Below are 21,716 nucleotides of genomic sequence, written 5' to 3'. Positions count from 1 at the left end.
GGGTGGCCCGAAACTCAGCATTATCTAATAGTTGTACAGATATGACTGTTTCCAAAATGCTCTGCAAAACATTTTCTGTAAAGTTTGAATCTTGAAATAGTTTTGTTGCTGCCTTATTTGTTTTAACTACTCTTTCCAGAAAGGAAAATTCTCTTTTACAAGCCTGCAAATTTTGGCAATTATTTCCCTCTCGCTTCCTGTAGCAATATGTTGACTAATCAGTGAATTCCACAGAAACATTCAACTACAGCAGAGATCACTGAATTTTCGGTTAATAGTCTGACACATTGGGGATAATTTTGACTTTGGACATTTGTGTAAAACAAGCAATTTTTCAGATCAGCCGCCAGTTATACATCTCTATCCACTGTCTTGAATGGAAATGAAAATTGGGAGGGATTGGCAGCTATTCCAATATTAGCAATTAAACATCATCATCTAGAGTTAAAATTACCCTCACTGACACAGGTTGGACACCGGTTCTGTTGAAGGGTCATGAGGACTCGAAACGTCAACTCTTTTCCTCTCCGCCGATGCTGCCAGACTTGCTGAGTTTTTCCAGGTAATTCTGTTTTTGTTTTGGATTTCCAGCATCCACAGTTTTTTGTTTTTATCACTGGTTGGTCATATCCAGAATTAGAGTTCAAGCCCAGGTAGGACCCAGCAGAACAGGAGCCAAGAAATTTGTAATTTGTTTTAAAAAATGTAGGATTATTTATATATTTAATTACTTTGCCTCATAAAATTCATTGTATTACTTGAAGAAGAGATGACATTTAATGATCTCTCCATAAAACAATTTGTTTCAACCACTAGCTTGAACAGCTGACTTCATAGTTATCATTAATATAAATGGGAAAGAATATTGCATGGTTTTGTACAAAATCCAAAAGTGCTAATTGAAATAGGTTTGAACTTGAATTCTGGCCCAGTCTGGACTTGGGTATGCTTCCAATAGATAAAAGAAAATGGGAGAGAGAATACAAAGTAGGGCAACCATCTATCTTCTGTCTATTTTATGCTTTCCCATGTACATAATGTGACAGAATAATTCCTGTGATTGAAGGCTTTAGCAGATTGTGAATGATAAGTTGCTTACAACAACAACAGTAACATTTAAAATTTATAATTAAGAGAACCAGAATTTTGGATGTGCTAATTTAAATTCACAGGATTGAAATGATGATCTAAAAATGAATAGAAATACACATCTAATCAGTGTGCTGTACGTGTGAGTGCCATCCTGATAATGTAAGAAACATACATTGATATCCATGGTTAAGATCAGTCTTCATTGGATAAGACAAATCTATTTGACAGGTAAGAGTTCATCCAATTAAACCAAGAGCCTCTTCTTCAGATGTCTGGATGTACACATACATTTATCTGATGAGAGCTTCAAACCAGACATTGAAGAGAATTTCAAATGATGCTATTCAGATAATCTTTCCATTGGACCAGAGGTTTGAATGAGCTTTCTTTTTGGGGTTCAGGAAAAGCATGAAAATGACTGCAAGATCTTCTCACTTTGTCCATCTAACTGGGACAGAATTTTGCCCTCGTCGGGTGGGCTCGGTGGGGGCGAGCAGGAGTGGTCGGGCCCCGACTTAGGGCTGCAGAATGTCCGAGAAGGGGCAGGCGGTTGTTGGCTGCCGGGTCTAATGGCGACACTGCGACCGGTTCTAAAGCAGCGCTGGTAGCCCCAGGGAGGCTGCCCACGTCGGAGCTGCAGTCGCAACATGGCTGCAAACGAAGATGTAGAGACCAGGCGGGAGGCGAGATCGGCTGGGCACTCGGTGCCCTGTTTATCCAATGAGTGCCTTGCCATCCTCCTGGAGGCAGTGGCTGCCAGAAGGGACACACTCATCCCTAGAGATGGGAAAAGGTGGCTACTGCATCTCACAAAGAGGGCGTGGGAGGAGGTGGCAGCCCGGATAAGCAGCCACGATGTGGTGCGGTCTGGGTCCTGTGCCAGAAGCGCTTCAATGACCTGCTGCACTCAGGAAGGGTGAGTGCCGCATTGGCATGGGCCAGTGTAATGAATTGTTTTGGGCTGGCCATCTTGCTGTGCAGCTCAGGGGTGTTAGAGTCTGAGTGCCAACTGTCAATCACGCTGGAGCTGGCGAAGAGGCCATGCCCAGGCTGCTTTGACTGAATGGCTCGAGGGCCACCACTCGGATCTGCCCTGCAAGGAGCTCCTCAGGTGGGGTTGGCAGGCTGCAATGGCACTGCAGCTAGAGAGTGGACTAATCAATGCTCTTCTGTCCTTTCAGGAGAAGATATCCCATATCAATGTTGAGAGTTTGCGGATTGGTGGAGGACCCCCACACCTCCTCATGCTCTCTAGGTAAGAGCAGGAGGCCTTGGAGCTTGAGGGGCGCCATGCACCTCAATCAACAGGCTGGGTGAGGCTGGGGTGTCAGACGACGGTAAAGTTTCGGATGCTGCAAACAATCTTGTGCATTCTTATCATTGATGTGAGGCTCCAGACTGGATTCTTCATTGATCATTGAAAGACGATGGCACCATGAAGAAATAAGAAATTTACAAATGAATATGGACAGATTAGGTGAATGGGTCAAAATTTGGCAGATGTAGTTTGACGTGGATAAGTGTGAGGTTATCCATTTTGGTCGGAAGAATAAAAAAGGCGACTTATTATTTAAATGGAGAGAATCTTCAGAATGCTTCAGGGCAGCCGGATCTGGGTGTCCTCGTGCATGAATCAGTGAAAGCTAGTATGCAGGTACAGCAGGTAATGAGGAAGGCAAATGGAATTTATTGCTAAAGGAAGAGAGTATAAAAATAGGTTGTTGCAACTGTACAAGGCATTGGTGAGACCGCACCTGGAGTACTGTGCACAGTTTTGGTCCCTTTACTTGAGGAAGGTTGCAGTTGCACTGGAGGCGGTTCAGAGGAGGTTCACTAGATTGATTCCAGAGATGCGGGGCTTGTCTTATGAGGAGAGATTGAGCAGTTTAGGCCTATACTCGTGAGAGTTTAGAAGGATGAGAGGAGATATAATTGAGGTATGTAAGATGCTAAAGGGGATAGACAAAGTAGACACGCAGTGGATATTTCCCGTTGTGGGGCATTCTAGAACGAGAGGCCATAGTTTTAGGATAAGGGGTGGTAGATTTAAATCAGAGATGAGGAGGAATTACTTTTCTCAAAGGGTCGTGAATCTGTGGAATTCACTACCTCAGAGTGCAGTGGATGTCGGGACACTGAATAAATTAAAGGAGGAGATAGACAGATTTTTAATTATTAATGGGTTGAAAGGTTATGGTGAGAGGGCGGGAAATTGGAGTTGAGGCCGAAATGAGATCAGCCATGATCATAATGAATAGCGGGGCAGGCTCTAGGGGCTGAATTGCCTACTTCTGCTCCTAGTTCTTATGTTGTTATGATGCAGATCACACCAGGGTGCCTGGCATGCACAGTGACAGTGTCATGACTTAAACTAATAACCTGTCCTCCTTCTTCCTTAGATCTGCCACCAAGCAACGAAGCACAGGACCTCCAGGAGCTACCTGACACCGGAGGACTACCAGGCTCCCAAAGCATCAGCGTCACACCCACTCTCTGAACCAGGCACCAGTGCAGATACCAGCACCTCAGTGGGTATTAGTTCAGCAGCTAGTATCTCGGTGCAAATTGGTGAGGGCACTTCACACTCGCTTGATGTGCAGGCAGAGGCAGAGAGTGCCCAGGGTGCCAGCAGTCACAGGACTGCTGAAGACTAGGATGATGCTCAGTCAAAGGCTGATGATGGGCCTCCGGAGTCGTCCATTAGGCAGCAGATGCTGGATGCCCAGTGGGGTGCGCGGGAGATCCATGAGGGTATGTGTGCCATGGTCTCCGATGTGGAGGAGTCCCTGTGGAACATGAGCACTATGTTGACCCTCATGGCCGAGCGGAATGCCTCCTCCAAGAAAAGAGTGGCGGCTCTCATGGAGAGGCTACTCCAGGAGCAGAATCAGGGGTTCCTGGGGTTGCACTCAGACCTGCAAGCCCTCACACAGGTACTGACCTTAGGGGATCAGTGTCCGTGTGTGAGGTGGATGAGACACCCAGATTTCCAGCTTGGTGCCCAGCCTTCAATGGTGAACAGGGAGGTCCACAATGACCTCATGTTGGCGCATGAGCTGCTTGTCATCTCTGCAAGCTTCTCTCAGGGTGCTCTGGATGATGGCAGCAGCTCCTCTGACCCTCTGCCAGTGACCGTGGCATCTGATGAGGCTGCTGTGACTGGAGAGATGCCAGCCATGGCACTGGCTGCTCCCTCCCAGGTGGGGTCATCACAGGCTCCACTGGCCAGAGGACGACTACCAAGGTCATCAAGGCCAACAAGACAACAGAGTCAGCAGGCAGTCTCCAATGCCGGTGCCAGTGAGGGGAGAGCACCTAGACATAGCACCTGTAAACCCAAGTTTAAAGCGCCTTAAGCACAAGAGGGACTGGTCACGGATGATCTTTTATTCCCCCATTTTGTTTTACTTTTTTTAATGATGTGACCAACAACATCGGATATTGTTCTGCTCAATAACCTGAGTTCCAATATTAAATCACATTTGCTTTTCTGTTATTGGCCTGAGTATGCTTCATTTGTATTGTAGATGCAGGGTATGCCGGTATGTAATGCAGGACATGGGTGGCTTGAAACTTTATTGCACAGGCACTGAGTGTATCTTGGGGGCAAAGGGTCATTTCTGCGATCTGGGATGAAGGCGGCAACCCTGGCATGGGGTGATAGCTCTTATTTGGTAGCCTAACTGAAGGAGCATTGGATCAAAGCATCCCTGGTGTCCCTGCCTCCCTGGAGATTACCGAGGTCTGGCTCCACACCTTCAGCATTCTCCTCACTGTGCTCCTCTTCTGATTCAGAATCTGATTCATATCTGTGGCCATTGCAGCTACGTCAAGATTTCTTCCTCCAGTGGGTCCCCCCTTGCTAGTGCCAGATTGTGGAGAGCTCAGCATGTTATCATGATCAGTGACACCCACTTTGGAGGGTATTGTACTGCTCCCCCTGAACAGCCCAGGGATCAGAAGTGCATCTTGAGAAGACCTGTGTTTCTCTCCACCACCGCCCTTGTGGAGCCATGACTCCTATTATAATGCTGCTCTGCCTCTGTTCTTGGATGGTGTCATGAGCCAACTTTTCAAGGGATAGCCCTTGTCACCCAGCAGCCATCCATCCAGTTGGGCTGGAGCACTGAAGAGCCTTGGCACCTGGGAGTGCCTTAGGATGTAAGTGTCATGGGAGCTACCAGGGTACTTTGCACAGACTTGTAGAATCTGCATCCTGTGGTCACACACAATCCCTTCCTTTTGACAAAGGCACCTGGCTGACCCGCTGGTGCCTTGATGGCCACCCGCATGCTGTCGCTGGCACCCTGGACACGGGGGAACCCAGCAATCGCTCTGGCTTGCTCAGCCTGGCAGGCCTCGTCCGTATGGAAATGAATGAAAGTCAATGCAGTCCTGAACAGAGCTTCTGTCCCCCGCTTGACGCAACTGTGGACAGCTGATTGGGAGGCTCCACAATGATCACCCACTGATCTCTGGAAAGAGCCGGAGGCGTAGAAGTTGAAAGCCACTGTGACCTTCAGAGCCACTGGCATGGGGTGTCTACCCACATAGTTGGGGCTGATCTCAGGCCTGATCATCTGACGAACGGAGGTCTCGGTCTCCATTGAGAGGCAGAGCCTCCTTCGGCATTGCACCTCGAACATATTGAGGTAGGTGCATCGCCGCCCGTAAACCCTGGCAGCAGGGTAGTGGCAAATTCTGTGGCCCCTTCTGCTTTGGACTACCTGCTGACCCTGTGCCTGTGCTTCTCCTCCCACAGCTCCCTCCCCTGGAAGCTGCATTGCCTCTCTGGCTGAATAGACCCACATTCTGCCAAGTTAGACAATACAGGTCCAATGAAAGCTGTGTCCTAAACAATCCCAGCTGAACATGCATTCAGTTGCATGATGGGTCCCCCAATGTTGCTATTTAAAGGACCAACCATCCAACTTACAGGTGAGGAGCTTTTGGGTACTTTTGCTTTCATAAAGTTTGTGGAAATACTATGCTATTTTCTTGAAGGAGTTTGGGTGACTTGTTAGATTTTGGAGGGAGCGTTGCTGCATCCTGACAGGGAGGCTCGAAGTATGGTAACCACCATACCTTCTTTATTATGGTGGTAATAACTCCCCCAGAAATGCCACATTGCTATTGCCTAACTGCCACCTATATTCTGATATGAATTGTATTTCCGCACGTGAAATTGTAAATAAATTTGCTTTCATATCAATGGATCCTGCTCAGCTAGTGGTTACCAATTTTTTTCATTTACTTGCTCTTCAGTGCCAACACAAAAACTCTCAGCTGAGTCAGCTAGATTTTTCCAAAATTATGATTTATTTCTCCAAATCTCTACATCCCATTAAATTGTTTTTTAGTTCTTTTAAAAAGATTATTGTGCTCAACATATCTGTACAAAACAGAAAACCAGAAGACAGAGAACATTTCAAACTCAAGACTAACAATTCTTGTTATTTCTTTTCTTTTCCCTCCCTACCCCACTTCCCCCAACCATACTCACTAAGTCAAGCAAGCATACAACAACATGGCACACATTACACTGGAATGTATGCATTATTGGAAAGCTATTTTACAGCTAGTGTTCCAACATATGTTCCTTTCCTGTTTCTTTAAATATCCCTAAGATCCAGCCCAAAATACCAATGGTCTAGAACATGCTTACACACCACAGAATCTTGCATCATTCACTCCACCTGCTTCATAGGTACATTAACCCCAGGCAATTTAAGTAGGGAGGTTGAAGAGGGATCACACCGTGAATTGTGAGTGAGGAGGAGAATGTGATGAGGCTGGGGAGGAGCATGAACTTGGTGGCAACCACACAAAATATTCTGTTTGCATTGCCTTCAACCACCTCAGCAAATTTGAAGGAGTGAAGTTGTACCCTCTTTACTTCTGACTTGGTGCTATGTTCTGCTTATCTCTGTGGGGATTTCAAAATTCATAATTATATAATAAAAATTTGTTCAAACATGCAGCAAAGTAATTTAAGAGAAAAATAAAAGAGCCAGTGTTCTTGCCTTATCTTCTGATCCCCACAGTTCTGCTCCAGGCTGAACAATGCACTTAAAAGCTGTACAAAGCCTCCTGCTGGTTCATTTATAAGCACCAGTTTTAGACCAATACTTACACCAATAAATATGCAAATAACTGCAGCCAGGAAATCCCTCTGTAGAGGCTAGTGGCAGATATAATGCCTCTTTTTGAAAGGTTCAATAGTGATGTAAACAACATTGATGGAATTTTGGGCCCAATAGCTTAAGATTACACTAATGGTGTAGCAGTACAATATGTGGAGCAAGAGAATACCAATAGAGAAATAGGAATAGCAACAATACAGAAACACTAACATTAGATTCGAATATGGCAATAGATCATAACAGTGCACTTGCAGTGCAATAGTACACTTACAAACAGTAACTCCTCAAATAATGAGGCAGTCCTTGCCCACAGCAGCAAGATTGGGACAACATTTAGGTTTGGGCTGATAAGTAGCAAGTAACATGCACTCCACTCAAACGCCAGGCAATAACATCCCCAACAAAAGAGAGTCTAACCACTTCTGCTTGACACTCAATTGCATTACTATTGGTGATTCCTCCACTCTCAACATCCTGGGGGCCAGCTTTGATTAGAAGCTGAACTGGACGAGTCACATAAATACTATGGCTACAAGAGCAGGTTCACTGATGTCCTTTAGGGAAGGAAATCTGCCATCCTTACCTGGTCTGGCCTATATGTGACTCCAGACTCACAGCACTGTGGTTGACACTTAAATGCCATCTGAACAAGCGCAATTAAGGGTAGGTAATAAATGCTGCCCCAATTAGTGATGCCACATCTCATGAACGAATAAAGAAAAAGCTGAGAATTCTGCAGCAAGTGACTCACCTCCTGACTCCCCAAAGCCTGTCCACATTCTACACGTCACAAGTCAGGATTCTGATGAAATACGCTCCACTTGACTGGATGAGTGCAGCTCCAACAACATTTGAGAAGCTTGGCACCATCTTGGGCAAAGCAGAACATTTGACTGACACCCATCTACCGCATTAAACATACACTCCTTCCGCCACAAGCGCAGAGAAATAGTAGTGTGTACCATCTACAAGATGTATTGCAACAACTCGTCAAGGCTCCTTCGACAGCACCCTTAAACCCATGATCTCAAATCTCATATCTCAGTTAACGGCCATCTCACATACTTTAAATTGGACACGGAAGCCAGTGTTTTGGTCCCTATCGGACAGAGAACCACGGCTAGTGACCCAACAGTTGATTCCACCCACAATGCACCTGTACAGAACAGCTGGTGTCAAACTCCCAGTGAAAGGTACTCTGCAGTTGACACTCAGCTACAAAGACAATTGAGAGACCGTGTACAAGGTCCACAACCAGGACTGTTCACTACTCAGCTGTAAAGTTTGAGTCAACCTTAACCTTTTACAAAAAATTGATGAGTTCAACCAACAAGGGCCTGACTCCAAGTATAAAATGGAGCTCCTGAAGCTCTTTACAAAATTGACTGAAGAACTCATGCAAGATCATACTGAGGGAGGATACTAAACTCTTGTGCTTGTTCACGCCATGAAAGATCCCTCATCTACTCATGAAAAAGTGCAACAGCAACTAGACGAGATAACAAACATGGGGGTCATCTTCCCAGTCACACAACCAACCACATGGTTTCCTGGGTTGGTCCCGGTCCCAAAACTGAACAGGTCCATCCGTATTCGCATTGATTTGATGCATCTCAATAAAGCCATAGCCACAGAAGAACATTCGATGCCCTCAGTGGATGAAAGCCTGACTAAACTCTCTAATAGCACGGTGTTTTCAAAACTCAACACCAATAGCGGCTTTTGGCAACTTCCCCTCAACAAAGGGTCCAGGTTGCTACCACATTCATTAACCCCTTGGCAGATTCTGCTTCAACCGCCGGCTGTTTGGAATCACCTCAGCCTGGTAATATTTTAACATACATTGTCGGCCGTTTTGCAAGGTCCATAGGGTGCCACCTGCCATATGGACGATGTTGTGGTTCAATGCACAACAGTGGAGGAATGTGACAAAAGACTCACAGCAGTCCAAAAATGCCTGCAGGATGCTGGCCTGATAGTGAATGAGGAATGGGAGTTTTCCAGGACACCAAAAGTGAAACGGGAAGGCGGAAAGAGGGACCTGCACTATAAAAGCCCTCCCAAAAAAGAACAAACACTCCCAGATAGCACTGTTAACCCACAGGTCCACCCGGTTACAATGTGGCCTAGCCCCATCTGAACTCCTAATGGGCAGAAAACTCCGCACAAAACTCCCAATCCTGCTGAGGAAACTAATACCAGGGTTGGTAGCCAAGCATTACCAGGATATCCAAGACAGAGAGCAGTTCTCCAGGCAGAAGCTGGCTTCCACTTACAACAAGTGGGAACAAGATATGAAAGAGTTATAAGGCCTCCAGACCACCTGAACCTATGAACTCAGAGATTTGAGTGGGGGGGATGGGGTAGTAGTAAGGATGTAAATATATGGAAGAAACTGGGATAACTTGTAAATAGGTTGGGTAAAGACTTTGGGGGAGGTGTAGCATAAGGCTCTGGCACAAAGGCTTAACATGGGACTGAGTACAGTACCACCCATACAGTGATGTAAGAGAACACATGACCCACACCTAGAGGTCTGTGTAGTGTTGGACGGAACCGTATATAGAAGCAAGCACGGAGACAGCTCCTAGCTTGGATCTTTACCATGTATATAGTATATATATATATATATATATAAATACTTATGAACTACTGAAGACTAGGAATACCTTAAAAAGACCTCCCAAACTACCCCCAACACCTTACAACACTGAAAGGACAAGGTGGGAGCCATCATCTCCAGGTTCCCCTCCAAGTCGCAGGAATCAAATCATAATCCTAAACTACTGTAGTTCTGTAGTCTGTTCAGGGTGTGATCTTAAACCTGAAATTAGTGGGCTAGTATCTGTGCAATAAACTGTCCATCCACCCTATCAGCTGGCACCAAGAATCTGGAAACTTAACTAATCTCATCATGCACCTCGTTATCCAGGGCCTCAGTTAAAATTCAAGCCTCAAGCTGAAGTGTTTTAACCTTTGAGACCACACATTGTTGGAAATGAAGCTTTGCTTGGAGAAGGAAGGATTTCTAGCATTTTTCTTTTTTCTTACAGATTTCCAACATCTGCAATTTTCTTGCATTACTGCAGTGTATTAGAGCTGCCCTTTCTGAGATGATGGGATTAATTCAAGACTCTCCAGGTCAGTCGAGCAGGCTATGACTGTTCAAATCTCTGTGTGGGTAAACAAGCCATTACTTCCTCTCTGGGAAATGAATAGTGAACACTGTATATTGTGTCCTTAAACATTCTCCTCCAATTGCCAGATGCACTAGATTGATACTCGTTTGTCCAAGAAGATTTGTGCTACCATTTCCGCTCATTAGTGCTTACACAGAGACTCCAAAGAAAAGCTATTAATCCTCTTTCTGTACAACAATTACTCTCCCTTACCCAAATCCACCCCATACTTTATCCAAAACAAGGAATCATATTGGTTTCATTCTTGGTTTAAAGAAAACTTTTGTGCTCAGTATTTTAAACAAAAAAGAGCTGCTCTGTATTTTCAGAACATGTTTTTGTGTTCTATTTATTTGATTTAAATTTTCTCTAAAATCTATGACTATTTATCCCATTTAATTTGAATTTAGAATCCCATAAAAATTGGATTTGTAAATAAAAAGTTCAAAAATCAAGGCATCTTTCCAGGCTGCTTTGTGTTCTAAACAATATTGGGTTGAAGATTTGCCCATCCAATGTGACTGTCACAAACCTTCAGAAAGAGGAGGAGAAGATGAACTATGTCCCAATCCCACTCCATTTCCTGCCTACCAACAGCACATGTTCAATGCCCAAAGCTATTTCCCACTGATTATCAAACCAAATCCAGCCTCCAATTTGTTCCTTAGCTGCCACAGACAAGGTCTATCAGTCCCTTCCCACCTACATCCGTGATTCCTCTGACACCCTACATCATATCAACAATTTCCAATTCCCTGGCCCCAACCGCCTCCTCTTCACCATGGATGTCCAATCCCACTACACCTCCATCCCCCACTGGGATGGCCTGATTACTCTCCGCTTCTTCCTCGAACAGAGGCCTGAACAATCCCCATCCACCATTACTCTCCTCTGTTTGGCTGAAGTTGTTCTCTCACTGAACAATTTCTCCTTAAACTCCTCTCACTTCCTCCAAATAAAAGGTGTGGCTATGGATACCTGCATGGGCCCCAGTTATGCCTGTCTCTTTATGGGGTATGTGGAACAATCCTTGTTCCAGTCCTACTCCGGCCCCCTCCCACAACTCTTTCTCCGGTACATCAATGATTGCTACGGTGCTGCTTCATGCTCTCATCTGGACCTGGAAAAATTTATTAATTTTGCTTCCAATTTCCACCCCTCCATCATTTTCACAAGGTCCATCTCTGGCACTTCCCTTCCCTTCCTTGACCTCTCTGTCTCAATTTCTGGTGATAGACTGTCCACCAATATTCATTACAAGCCTACCGACTCCCACAGCTACCTCGACTACAGCTCCTCACACCCCGCTTCCTGTAAGGACTCCATCCCATTCTCTCAGCCTCTATCACATCTATTCTGATGATGCCACTTTCAAAAACAGTTCCTCTGACATATTTTCCTTCTTCCTTAACTGAGGTTTCCTACCGACGGTGGTTGACAGGCCCCTCAACTGTGTCCGGCCCATCTCCCGTGCATCCGCCCTCACACCTTCCTCTCCCTCCCTGAACCATAATAGGATCTCCCTTGTCCTCACTTATCACCCCACCAGCCTCCGCATTCAAAGGATCATCCTCCACTATTTCCGCCAACTTCAGCATGATGCCACCACCAATCACATCTTCCTTTCACCCCACCCCCCGGGGGCATTCCGAAGGGATTGTTCCCTCTGGGACACCCTGGTCCACTCCTCCATCACCCCCTACACCTCAACCCCCTCCCACAGCACCTTCCCATGCAACGGCAGAAGGTGCAACACCTGCCCCTTTACTTCCCCTCTCCTCACCGTCCAAGGGCCCAAACACTCCTTTCAAGAGAAGCAGCATTTCACTTGCACTTTCCTCAGTTTAGTCTATTGCATTCGCTGCTGCCACTGCGATTTCCTCTACATTGGAGAGACCAAACGCAGACTGGGTGACCACTTTGCGGAACACCTTCGGTCTGTCCGCAAGCATGACCCAGATTTCCCTGTTGCTTGCCATTTCAACACTCCACCCTGGTCTCATGCCCACATGTCCATCCTTGGCCTGCTGCATTGTTCCAGTGAAGCTCATCTTCCAACTAGGCACTTTACAGCCTTCGGGACTGAATATTGAGTTCAAGAATTTTAGATCATGAATTCTCTCTTCCATCCCCTTATCCTTTCCGATTCCCCTTTTTTCCAATAATTTATATAGATTTTTCTTTTCCCACCTATTTCCATTATTTTTAAATGTATTTCCATCCATTGTTTTATTTCTACCTTTTAGCCTACTTCGATCTCTTCCCTCCACCCCACCCCCACTAGGGCTATCTTTACTTTGCTCATCCTGCTTTCTACACTTAATGTCACCTATTATCACATTCCTTAGATAACATCACCACCTTCAACACATCTTTGTCCTTTTGTCTATGACATCTTTTGGTTATCTCCACCTATCACTGGCCCTCCATCCAGCTCTACCTGTCGCACCCTCCCCTTAAACCAGCTTATATTTCACCTCTTTTCTATTTTTCCTTAGTCCTGTTGAAGAATCATACGAACTCGAAACATTAATTGTGTTCCTCTCCGCAGATGCTGTCAGACTTGCTGAGTTTTTCCAGGTATTTTTGTTTTTGTTTTGGATTTCCAGCATCCGCAGTTTTTTTTGCTTTTGTGGTATCCTAATTTATTTCCTGTCTAATCTTCAGTTTAGCCCTTAATTATCTTCACATTCACCCAAATCCAATAATAAAATGTACATACTTTAGTCCATGCCCCTTTCTTGCACATACCACATACCTAAGCCGTTTCGAAAGAAATACTGTGCTTTGGTTTTAAAATATTTAAATCTGGCTTCATTGTAGTCCCCCATCTCCATCTCCCTCCCTCTACCACAAGCACCATACCCAGAGTGAACACATGTATGGGGTGACAATGTTATGGAGGTGGAAATAGGCAGTCTTGTTGATATGTTGGAACTGAGCTCTGAAATTCAGGGTCAACTATGACATCGAGACCTAGACCTTGGTGTACAGGGCACAATTTTAAAGTTGCGGATGATACAAAACTTGGAAGCATTGTGAAATGTGAGCTGGATAGTGTAGATCTACACTAGGACAAAGGGACATAGACAAGTTGGTGGAATGGGCGAACAGGTGGCAGAAGTAGTTCAATGTAGAGATATGTGAGGTGATTCATTTTGGTAGGAAGAACATGGAGAGACAATCTAAAATAAGGCGTACAACTCTAAGAAGCAGAGGGACCTGGATGTATATGTGCATAAATCATTGAAGGTAGCAGGACAGGTTGAGAGGGCAGTTAATAAAGCATGTGGTATCCTGGGTTTTATTAATTGGGGCATAGGGTACAATAGCAAGGAAGTTATGTTGAATTTGTATAAGTCACTAGTTTGGCCTCAGCTGGAGTATTGCGTCCAGTTCTGGGTGAATGTGTAGGCATTAGAGAAGCAGGAAAGATTCAAGTGAATGGTTCCAAGGATGAGGAACTTCAGTTACGAAGATAGATTGGATAAGTTAGGGCTGCTTTCCTCAGAGAAAAGAAGGGTGAGAGGAAATTTGATAGAGATATTCAAAATCATGAGGGGTCTGGACAGGATAGATAAGGTGAAACTGTTCCCACACGTGAAAGGATTGAGAACAAGAGGGCACAGACTTAATTAGACAGAAGTAATTAGTAAAAGAAGCAAAAGTGATATGAGGAGAAACATTTTTATGCAGCGAGTAGTTAGGGTTTGAAATGCACTGCCTCAGAGTGTGGTAGAGGCAGGCTCAATTCAAGCATTAAAAGGGAATTAGAATGTTATCTGAAAAGGATGAATGTGCAGGGTTACGGGGAGAAGAAAGGGGAATGGTACTCGGTAAGATGCTCATTCGGAGAGCTGGTGCAGACACGATGGGTGCCATAACAATGCTATGATACTGTGATTCTTAGACATAGAATTAGCGATTCTCACATGACCTTCCAACTCTGTGTAGGGCAATACAGAACCAAATTGTTTGCCATCCCTAACACTACATGGGTGACATGAAGCAATTTTTGTTTCCAGTAGCACATCCTGTAGATCACCAGCTTCCTTTACTCCTCCTGTGACAGAGATAGGGAATATCAGGTGGCTAGAGGAGAGTTTAACTGAACCTTTAAGCTCATCCCCATCTTGCCACTCAAAAACAGCTAAAGATTTATTTTATTGCAGCTCTTCTGGCAGGGCTTTGCTACTTTTTTTGAATGCCTTGTTGCTGAGTGGAAGCTTATACTAGGTTCTGTGTTGCCCAAATGATTCGCACTCTTACCCACTGAAGCTATCTATCTGCACTAAACTAGTAAATGGTTCCCAGCTGAAGTCTGCACACCTGTTTGAAGTTATAAATTTTCAAATGTCTCTTGATGCAGGCTGCCTGCTGAAATAGCTGCTGCACATGACTCATTAATTTCACTAGTGTAATTTAGCACAGATGTATAAATCTCACCGCCAAGCTTGTCTGAATTTGTCATGTGGCAATCATGTTCCTGTCAACTGTGATATTGTCCAATATTCAGCATACTCTGCATTTTTTGAGAGCCCCTGCAACTTTCCAGCAGCACCCTGAAAACACTATTTTCAGACCAGTTCACATCCAGGTTTAGCTGGAGCAGCTGAAAATCCACTTCAAATACCAACTAGACATGTGAACCATACAGTAGCCACTTGTCTCCAATGCCACTGTATGGTTCACATCATCTTTTTCATTTTATTTGAGAAAACAAATGATTTGTTTTTGACATAGTCAGCTGCAGAATTATACATGCTGATAGTTACACCTCTGTTTTATCCATTACATGCATAACATAGAGATATGGTTCATAAACACTATAAGGCTGCTCTTTTAAAAGCAGCTCTCCAAGTGACAGTGGTCTCAATCCTAATGATCTAAATAATCCAATGGATTTGGCATCTACCTCTAACATAGGCCTAACTGTTCCTGTCTCTGAATCTAGAATTAGAAGGAATTTGAATGGCATGACAGTTTAATATAAACTGCACCTCAAGACTGTAGAATTCAAACCATCAACCTCAGGAGGCTTCTATCACCAACTAATTGGAGAACAATTAATTGAAGAACACTCTTTAGAGTAAGAGTGATTGTACCAGGAGAGGTGTTCATTGGGATCTTTGTGCCCTGAGTTATTACAAATCTATCATAGTGAAAAAACATAAGAGGTAGGGAAAATTTGTCCACATAGCATTGCTTCAAAGCGGTGTTATGCAGATTACATAATTTCCTCAGGGTAGACAGCACCTCAGGCTAACGTATGCAGGTTTCCTCATGATAATAATGGAGAAACCCAGATTGTGGCACTCTCTGCCCTCAGGGAATTTATGTAGTCTATGCAGCACTCGGCCTATCTCTTATTCTGAGACTGTGTTCTCTGGTTCTAGACCCCACAGCCAGGAGAACCATCCTTCCTGCATCTACCCTGTCAAGCCTGTGAGAATTTTGTATATTTCAATGAGATCATCTTTCATTCTTCCAAATTCTAGAGAATACTTGCGCACAGTCTCCTCAATCTCTCCTCATAGGAAAATCCCGCCTTCCCAGGAAACAGACTGCTGAACCTTTATTACGCTCCTTCTATAACAAGTGTACCCTTTCTTAGGTAAGGAGACCAAAACTGTACACAATACTCCAGGTGTTTGTTTCACCAAGGCTCTATACAACTACAGCAAGATTTCCTTAATCATATACTCAAGTCCTTTTGCAATAAAGGCGAACATACCATTTGCCTTCTTAATTGTTTGTTAAACCTACATCTTCATTTTCAGTGATTTATGAACAATGAAACTCAGGTCCCTTTGGATGTCCACACTTCCCAGTCTCTCACTATTTAAGAAATGGTCCTCATTTCCGTTTTTCCTACCAAAGCGGATAACTTCACATTTTTCCACATTATATTTTATCTGCCTCTTTGCATCCTCCTCACAACTGACAATGCCACCGAGTTTTGCATCATCAGCAAACTTGAAAATATTACATTTGGTCCCCACAAGTGAATATTTCCCACATTGGGCTGGACTTAATGGAGTGTTGTGGTCCCTGCCCCCATGGCTAAAAGGTTGGGGGAGGAGCCCGTCCATGATCCCGACGGGTTGCCCTGCAGCAATTGAATGCTAAGAGCAGTGTTAAGTGGTTGGAGGCAGGACTTTCATCTCTCTCTCTCAAGAGGAATTCCCACCTTAGGGAGCTGCCAACCATTTGAATGGATGGCAGCTTGGCTGTCCCACCAGCACCACCAGGAGGCTGGCCTCTGTTGGAACTACAGGTAGTTCTACCAGACCAAGGATCCCAGGAGCCCACGGTCTGGAGTCCTGAGGTCTCACTAGTGTGGTGGGGGGAGGACATGTTGGGCTTGTGAGGCCGGGGGGCGGGGGTTGGGGGGAATTAAAGGGTGATTACTCCGACATGCCCATGGGGCCAGACAAGCAGGTCCTCTCTTCCCCTTACCTGACACTAGCCCATGCAGCTAAAGCTGCCAGGTTTACTGACCGGTGAGGTCTCCCCCTGTGGTGGGCAAAATACCCATGGTAGCAGGATAATGCCCTTCAGTGGCTATTAATTGGCCACTTAAGGACCTCAATAGACCTAATGGCAGGCATGCAACCTGACAGCTCCCCGTGCCCTGTTTAATTGTGGTGGGACAGAGATGGGCAAGTAGTTGATGAGCACAGCTCCTGCTGAATTTTATATGTCCCCCGCCTTAAATCTGGTTGCGGGAGAGCATATAACCCAAACATAGAATTCTGTGTAGATCAGTCAGATACTCAAAATGGAACAGTTCATGACTCTAACATTACTCTAATTGCTTGGTGGCAACCCTACTATGCACACTGGGGTTTTGGACCATTGCCTATGTCCTAACCCTCCAGTAAAGTAGATGAAAAAAGATTTGCACATTGGCAGGAGGGTTTTAACCAAGAGGCTTTATGGCATGAAACCCAAAGTTAGAAGCTAAGATATGCAATGGTTTGGTTATTGCATATAAAAGTACTCTGAAAGCAAGAATGTCTAGGTTAGACAATTAAAGTTTGTTTTCTTTTCTATGCTTGGAAGGACAAATTGAGCTAAATAAGTGATACTCGCTTTGACTAGTTACTCTATTATGTTCACTTGCTGTCTGTGAAATAAAGCAGCCTAACAATATGTATATCTCACCGTATCAAGTGTTTCTCATTACACCTTTGAAAAGCCTAAAAACATAAAGTTGTTCAAAACTCACAAATCTAGTTCAGAAAACCGGGAGATCTATTGTTACACATCTGAAATCCGCTACTGTATTGTTAATATTTGGAAAATGGACTATTTTCCATAACTTTGGAGCCTCTTCTCGATGAAGACAGACATAGACAACAAAATTCATCATCACTTCTAACATCCCAGCTCAGTCTTCCGCCAACTGAAGAAAAGAGTTTATGAGGACCAGGATCTCAAACTTGAGACTAAGGTCATGGTTTACCATGAACCTTGCACTCCTATATGCTTCAGACGCTTGGACAACCTACAGCAAGCACCTCGAGTATTGCAGCAGTAACACCAGCAGTGCCTTCATAAGATCTTCCAAATCGAGTTGCGAGAAAGTTGGTTCAACAGCAGTGGCCTCTCCCAAGCCAGTATGCCCAACAGCACAGTGCTAATCACTCAAAACCAGCTCCACTGAACAGGACATGTTGTTTGTATGTGCGTCACTAGGCTCCTGAAGCAACAGCTCTATTCAGATCTCGGTAGCAGCAGGAGACTCCCAGGAGAGCGGAAACTCTAGAGATATCTTCAAAGCATCCCTGAAGAGATCAAATGTCTTTGCCAACTTATGGGAGTCCATGGCCTGTGCCCAACCAAAATGGAGATGGTTCATCTGGGAAGGCACCAAACACATTTGAGAGACTTCATCAGGAACACAGAGATGAAGTCAAGGCATCGGAGGTAGCCACAAGCTCCAAACAACTCATCAACGCATGTGGCAGAGCCTCCATATCACGATTTGGACTTGTCAGCCATCTTCGAACCCATCAACCTGAAGTGGAAGCAAGTCATCCTCATCCTGAGGAACTCCTGAAAACAATAAGATTGGCGAGTACAGGCACTATCCGAAAAATAAAATGCTCATAGGAATCAGCAGCACCGCTGTATGCAAGAGAATATCTAAAGTAATCAACTTATAGCAATTACAATAACTTTTATCAGATTATACTGTTAAAAAATTCAGCCAATATACTGAATCAGATGGTAGGTCTTAAAAATTAATGGACAGAATAGCTGCCAAGGTGTGGCGAGGGCAATTAGGTACAGACAAGGGTGAAGGTGGGTTGGTTTAAAGCCCTGAAAAGTGGCATGATTTCCCAACCCCCCCTCCCCCCCACCCGCCCCCCCCCACCCCCAACTCATGAGTTCAATTGGAACTGGCAAGTGGGAAACCTCTGTCAAGCTGTCAGGTATGTAAGTTTAATATTTTATAGTAAATTAATTGTGAAGTTTACCCAGGATTCTGGCTTTAACAGGCAATGGATGGGTTTCTTGAACTGTGAGGAATTTCTCTGAGTGAACAAAGCAAGAAGACAGCAGGGAGCCACTCTTTAATGGATCTGATAGACTTGAATGCCAGTAAGAGTGAAACTTCACAGCTAGTGGGTTATCTACACAAAAAGGTTGCCCTTACAGTATTTGTTCAGAGAATCAGATTTCATAGCATGACACATGATTTCTAGCTTCTGGAAGTCATTTCACCTGCACTGGACTTTACTCACCTTGTTTTCAACTTGCCAGCTGTTAGCCTTCACTGCAGCAGGGAGGCAGTTAAGCAGCTCTACCCTGGACCTCTGATCAGAAACAAGAGGATCAGCACCAGCAATACCAACAGCAGCAGGAGCACCAGCTGCCTTCTCATCAGCAATGTGCCACTCCAAAGGATAGAGGAGATGGACACAGAGATCCAGCTCGAAAAAGGTGACAGATATCTCAAACACAGGGTCTGCAGGCAGAGGATCAGCTTTCCCAACATTTCTGAGCATCAGTGGCTCAAGAGATTCAGGCTTTCATTCCAGGCCATTGCTGAATTCTACAGCCTCTTCACTGAATATAGCTTAGGCTGAGGTAGACAGACTTTTGCACTCTCAGGGAATCAGGGGACATGGGGATGTGGAGTTGAAGCCAAAGATCAACCATGATTGGTTTGAATGGCAGAGCAGGCTCAACAGGCTTAATGGTTTACTGCTGCTCCTATTTCTTATGCTCTTAGGACCTCCTTTACTGTGGACCTGGTGGGTATTCATTGCCAATGACCATCAAAGTGTCTATCACTGGGGGTGGCCAATCTCACCCCATTGCACTGTCTTCAGCAAAGAGAGAAAGCAGAGACTTATGAGTATGAGAAATGGATATATGGAGAGGAGGGAATTGCACCAATTGTAAAGGGTGACTGTGAGGCATGGGTGTGAGATGCCAATAAAATGAGGTGAATGTTAATGTTACCTGTTGAGATCTGAGGAGGTGCCTTGAAAGAGAACAATGAGTGGAGATACAAGGTGTATTGATTTGAGAAGTGTAGGGCAGGAGAATGTGGGCACATCAGATTGTGGGAGTTGGCTGAAAGTGAGCCATCAGTCATTTTTCTTGCCCTCATGAAGTAACTGAGCCTTCCAACAACTCCTTTCCATTCCTGTGGTTGCTGAAACCACCAGAAGCAATGTACAGGTCAACCCCTACTGGGGTCCCTTTAACTAGAGATAGTTCTTTTGACAGAGGTGGATTGTCATCATGTCCACACTCCCATTGGTCAGGGACCTGGAAGCAGGGTGCTAGTGCTGTGGCTGAGTTAAAGAGCCAAAGCAAACCCCACAATGACAAATAGTTCTCCGATCTATTGCCGCCTCCCCCCATCCCTCGCTTCTACCCCCACTACCACGATGAGTGGGTCAGTTATATTAAAACTCTTTCCAATTTCTAGATTCCCAATCAGTTTTCTTAAACTGACAGACAATAGCCTGATATACTACCTCACTGTGCACTCAAGGATACCTTACCACCTTTCCATTTTCTTCACTGACATCCGTAAAAATAGGATTGGGATTGCCCAAATCATTTCACATCTTTATCCCATAGTCTGAGTTGTATTCAAGCCCGAATCCTAAGGATGATGTGAAAGTATTGCAACAAACTACATCACCCAGTTACCTAGATATTGAAACAGAATTTTAAAAGGTAAGACATTCAGATTCAGAGCAAGTCACTAACCAGTTTGACAGAACTATAGGCCTTGAGAGAACGAAGGGTTCATTTTCTCATGCTAGACATTATACTGGAGGCCAGGAGACTTCAGTTGCCATACCACTCACATTGCCACATAATCTATTTAAATATCAGAGAGTATAAGGCCTGAAGTTAGCTTTTTCTTACCCAGAACACCCACACGGTAGTTGAGTGTGATAACAATAACGTTGCCATAGCTTGCCAATACGCTGCCATCAATCATATTTCCCGTCCCCTCCATGTATGATCCTCCATGAATGTATACCATGACTGGCTTAGGCCCACTATCACGAATATCTGCAAGAGAAGGAATAGGGGAAAAGCCAAATCACACTTCGCTCAGACAGCAGCCATAATGAAGGACAGCAATGATCAAATAATGGGCATAAATACACTTCAGTCATCTGACATGTACAGACTTCAAATGAAAGGCATCAACTTACCTAGCACGCAATCCAATCACCAAGTATCAACATACCAGTTAAAATTCTGCAACAACCAGGCATCAACATACCACAATCAGTGGGCACAAATGTTAGGGCATCAACACATGCCAAACATTGGACGCACATACACTGCCAACACCAGGCATAAAAGCACCACAGTGAACATCAACACATGATAAATATTGGGTAACAATATATCACAATCACAGGGCACAAGAAAATCTGCCAACAGACACACTGCAGATACCAGGAGCTAAATACAGATGGAAAATCAAAGGTAGTGCCATGAATTTCTTATGCTTAAGACATTTTAAAAGCCTTAAAAATGGCGAAAACAGCATCAGTCATAGTCTGAAAAGAGGTGAAATTTATACAGTAGGTCACTCTCACTAACAGCTTCCAGGTTGTTTAATAATTTAGCACCAGTTGAAGACAGTGATGCAAATTGCCATTGTCATCACATTCCATATTTGTGTTCATGAATTTTGAAAATCATGGCATGACCACTCCACCCCCAAATATTGATCTAAAAGTTCAAAATACCTTGGTTTCAGTTACGAGGGATACCGACAACCCAAAACCCAGAACCCATTTTGAAAAGG

At 44.5% G+C, this 21,716-nt stretch overlaps 1 protein-coding gene across 1 annotated transcript in view; it reads right to left on the bottom strand.

Annotated features, from left to right (window-relative positions):
- Positions 1-21,716, bottom strand: part of nlgn3a (neuroligin 3a) — a 257,150-nt gene that overhangs the window by 100,534 nt on the left and 134,900 nt on the right. Inside the window, exon 3 of the mRNA XM_041195469.1 lies at positions 20,816-20,965. Within this exon, the coding sequence (XP_041051403.1) occupies positions 20,816-20,965 (150 nt within the window). The remainder of the gene's footprint in view (positions 1-20,815; positions 20,966-21,716) is intronic.

This window comes from Carcharodon carcharias, chromosome 9, assembly GCF_017639515.1.
Source record: "Carcharodon carcharias isolate sCarCar2 chromosome 9, sCarCar2.pri, whole genome shotgun sequence".
Lineage (NCBI taxonomy): Eukaryota > Metazoa > Chordata > Chondrichthyes > Lamniformes > Lamnidae > Carcharodon > Carcharodon carcharias.
Note: the sequence above shows the minus strand (reverse complement) of the source record. Positions and strands in the feature narration are given on the sequence as shown.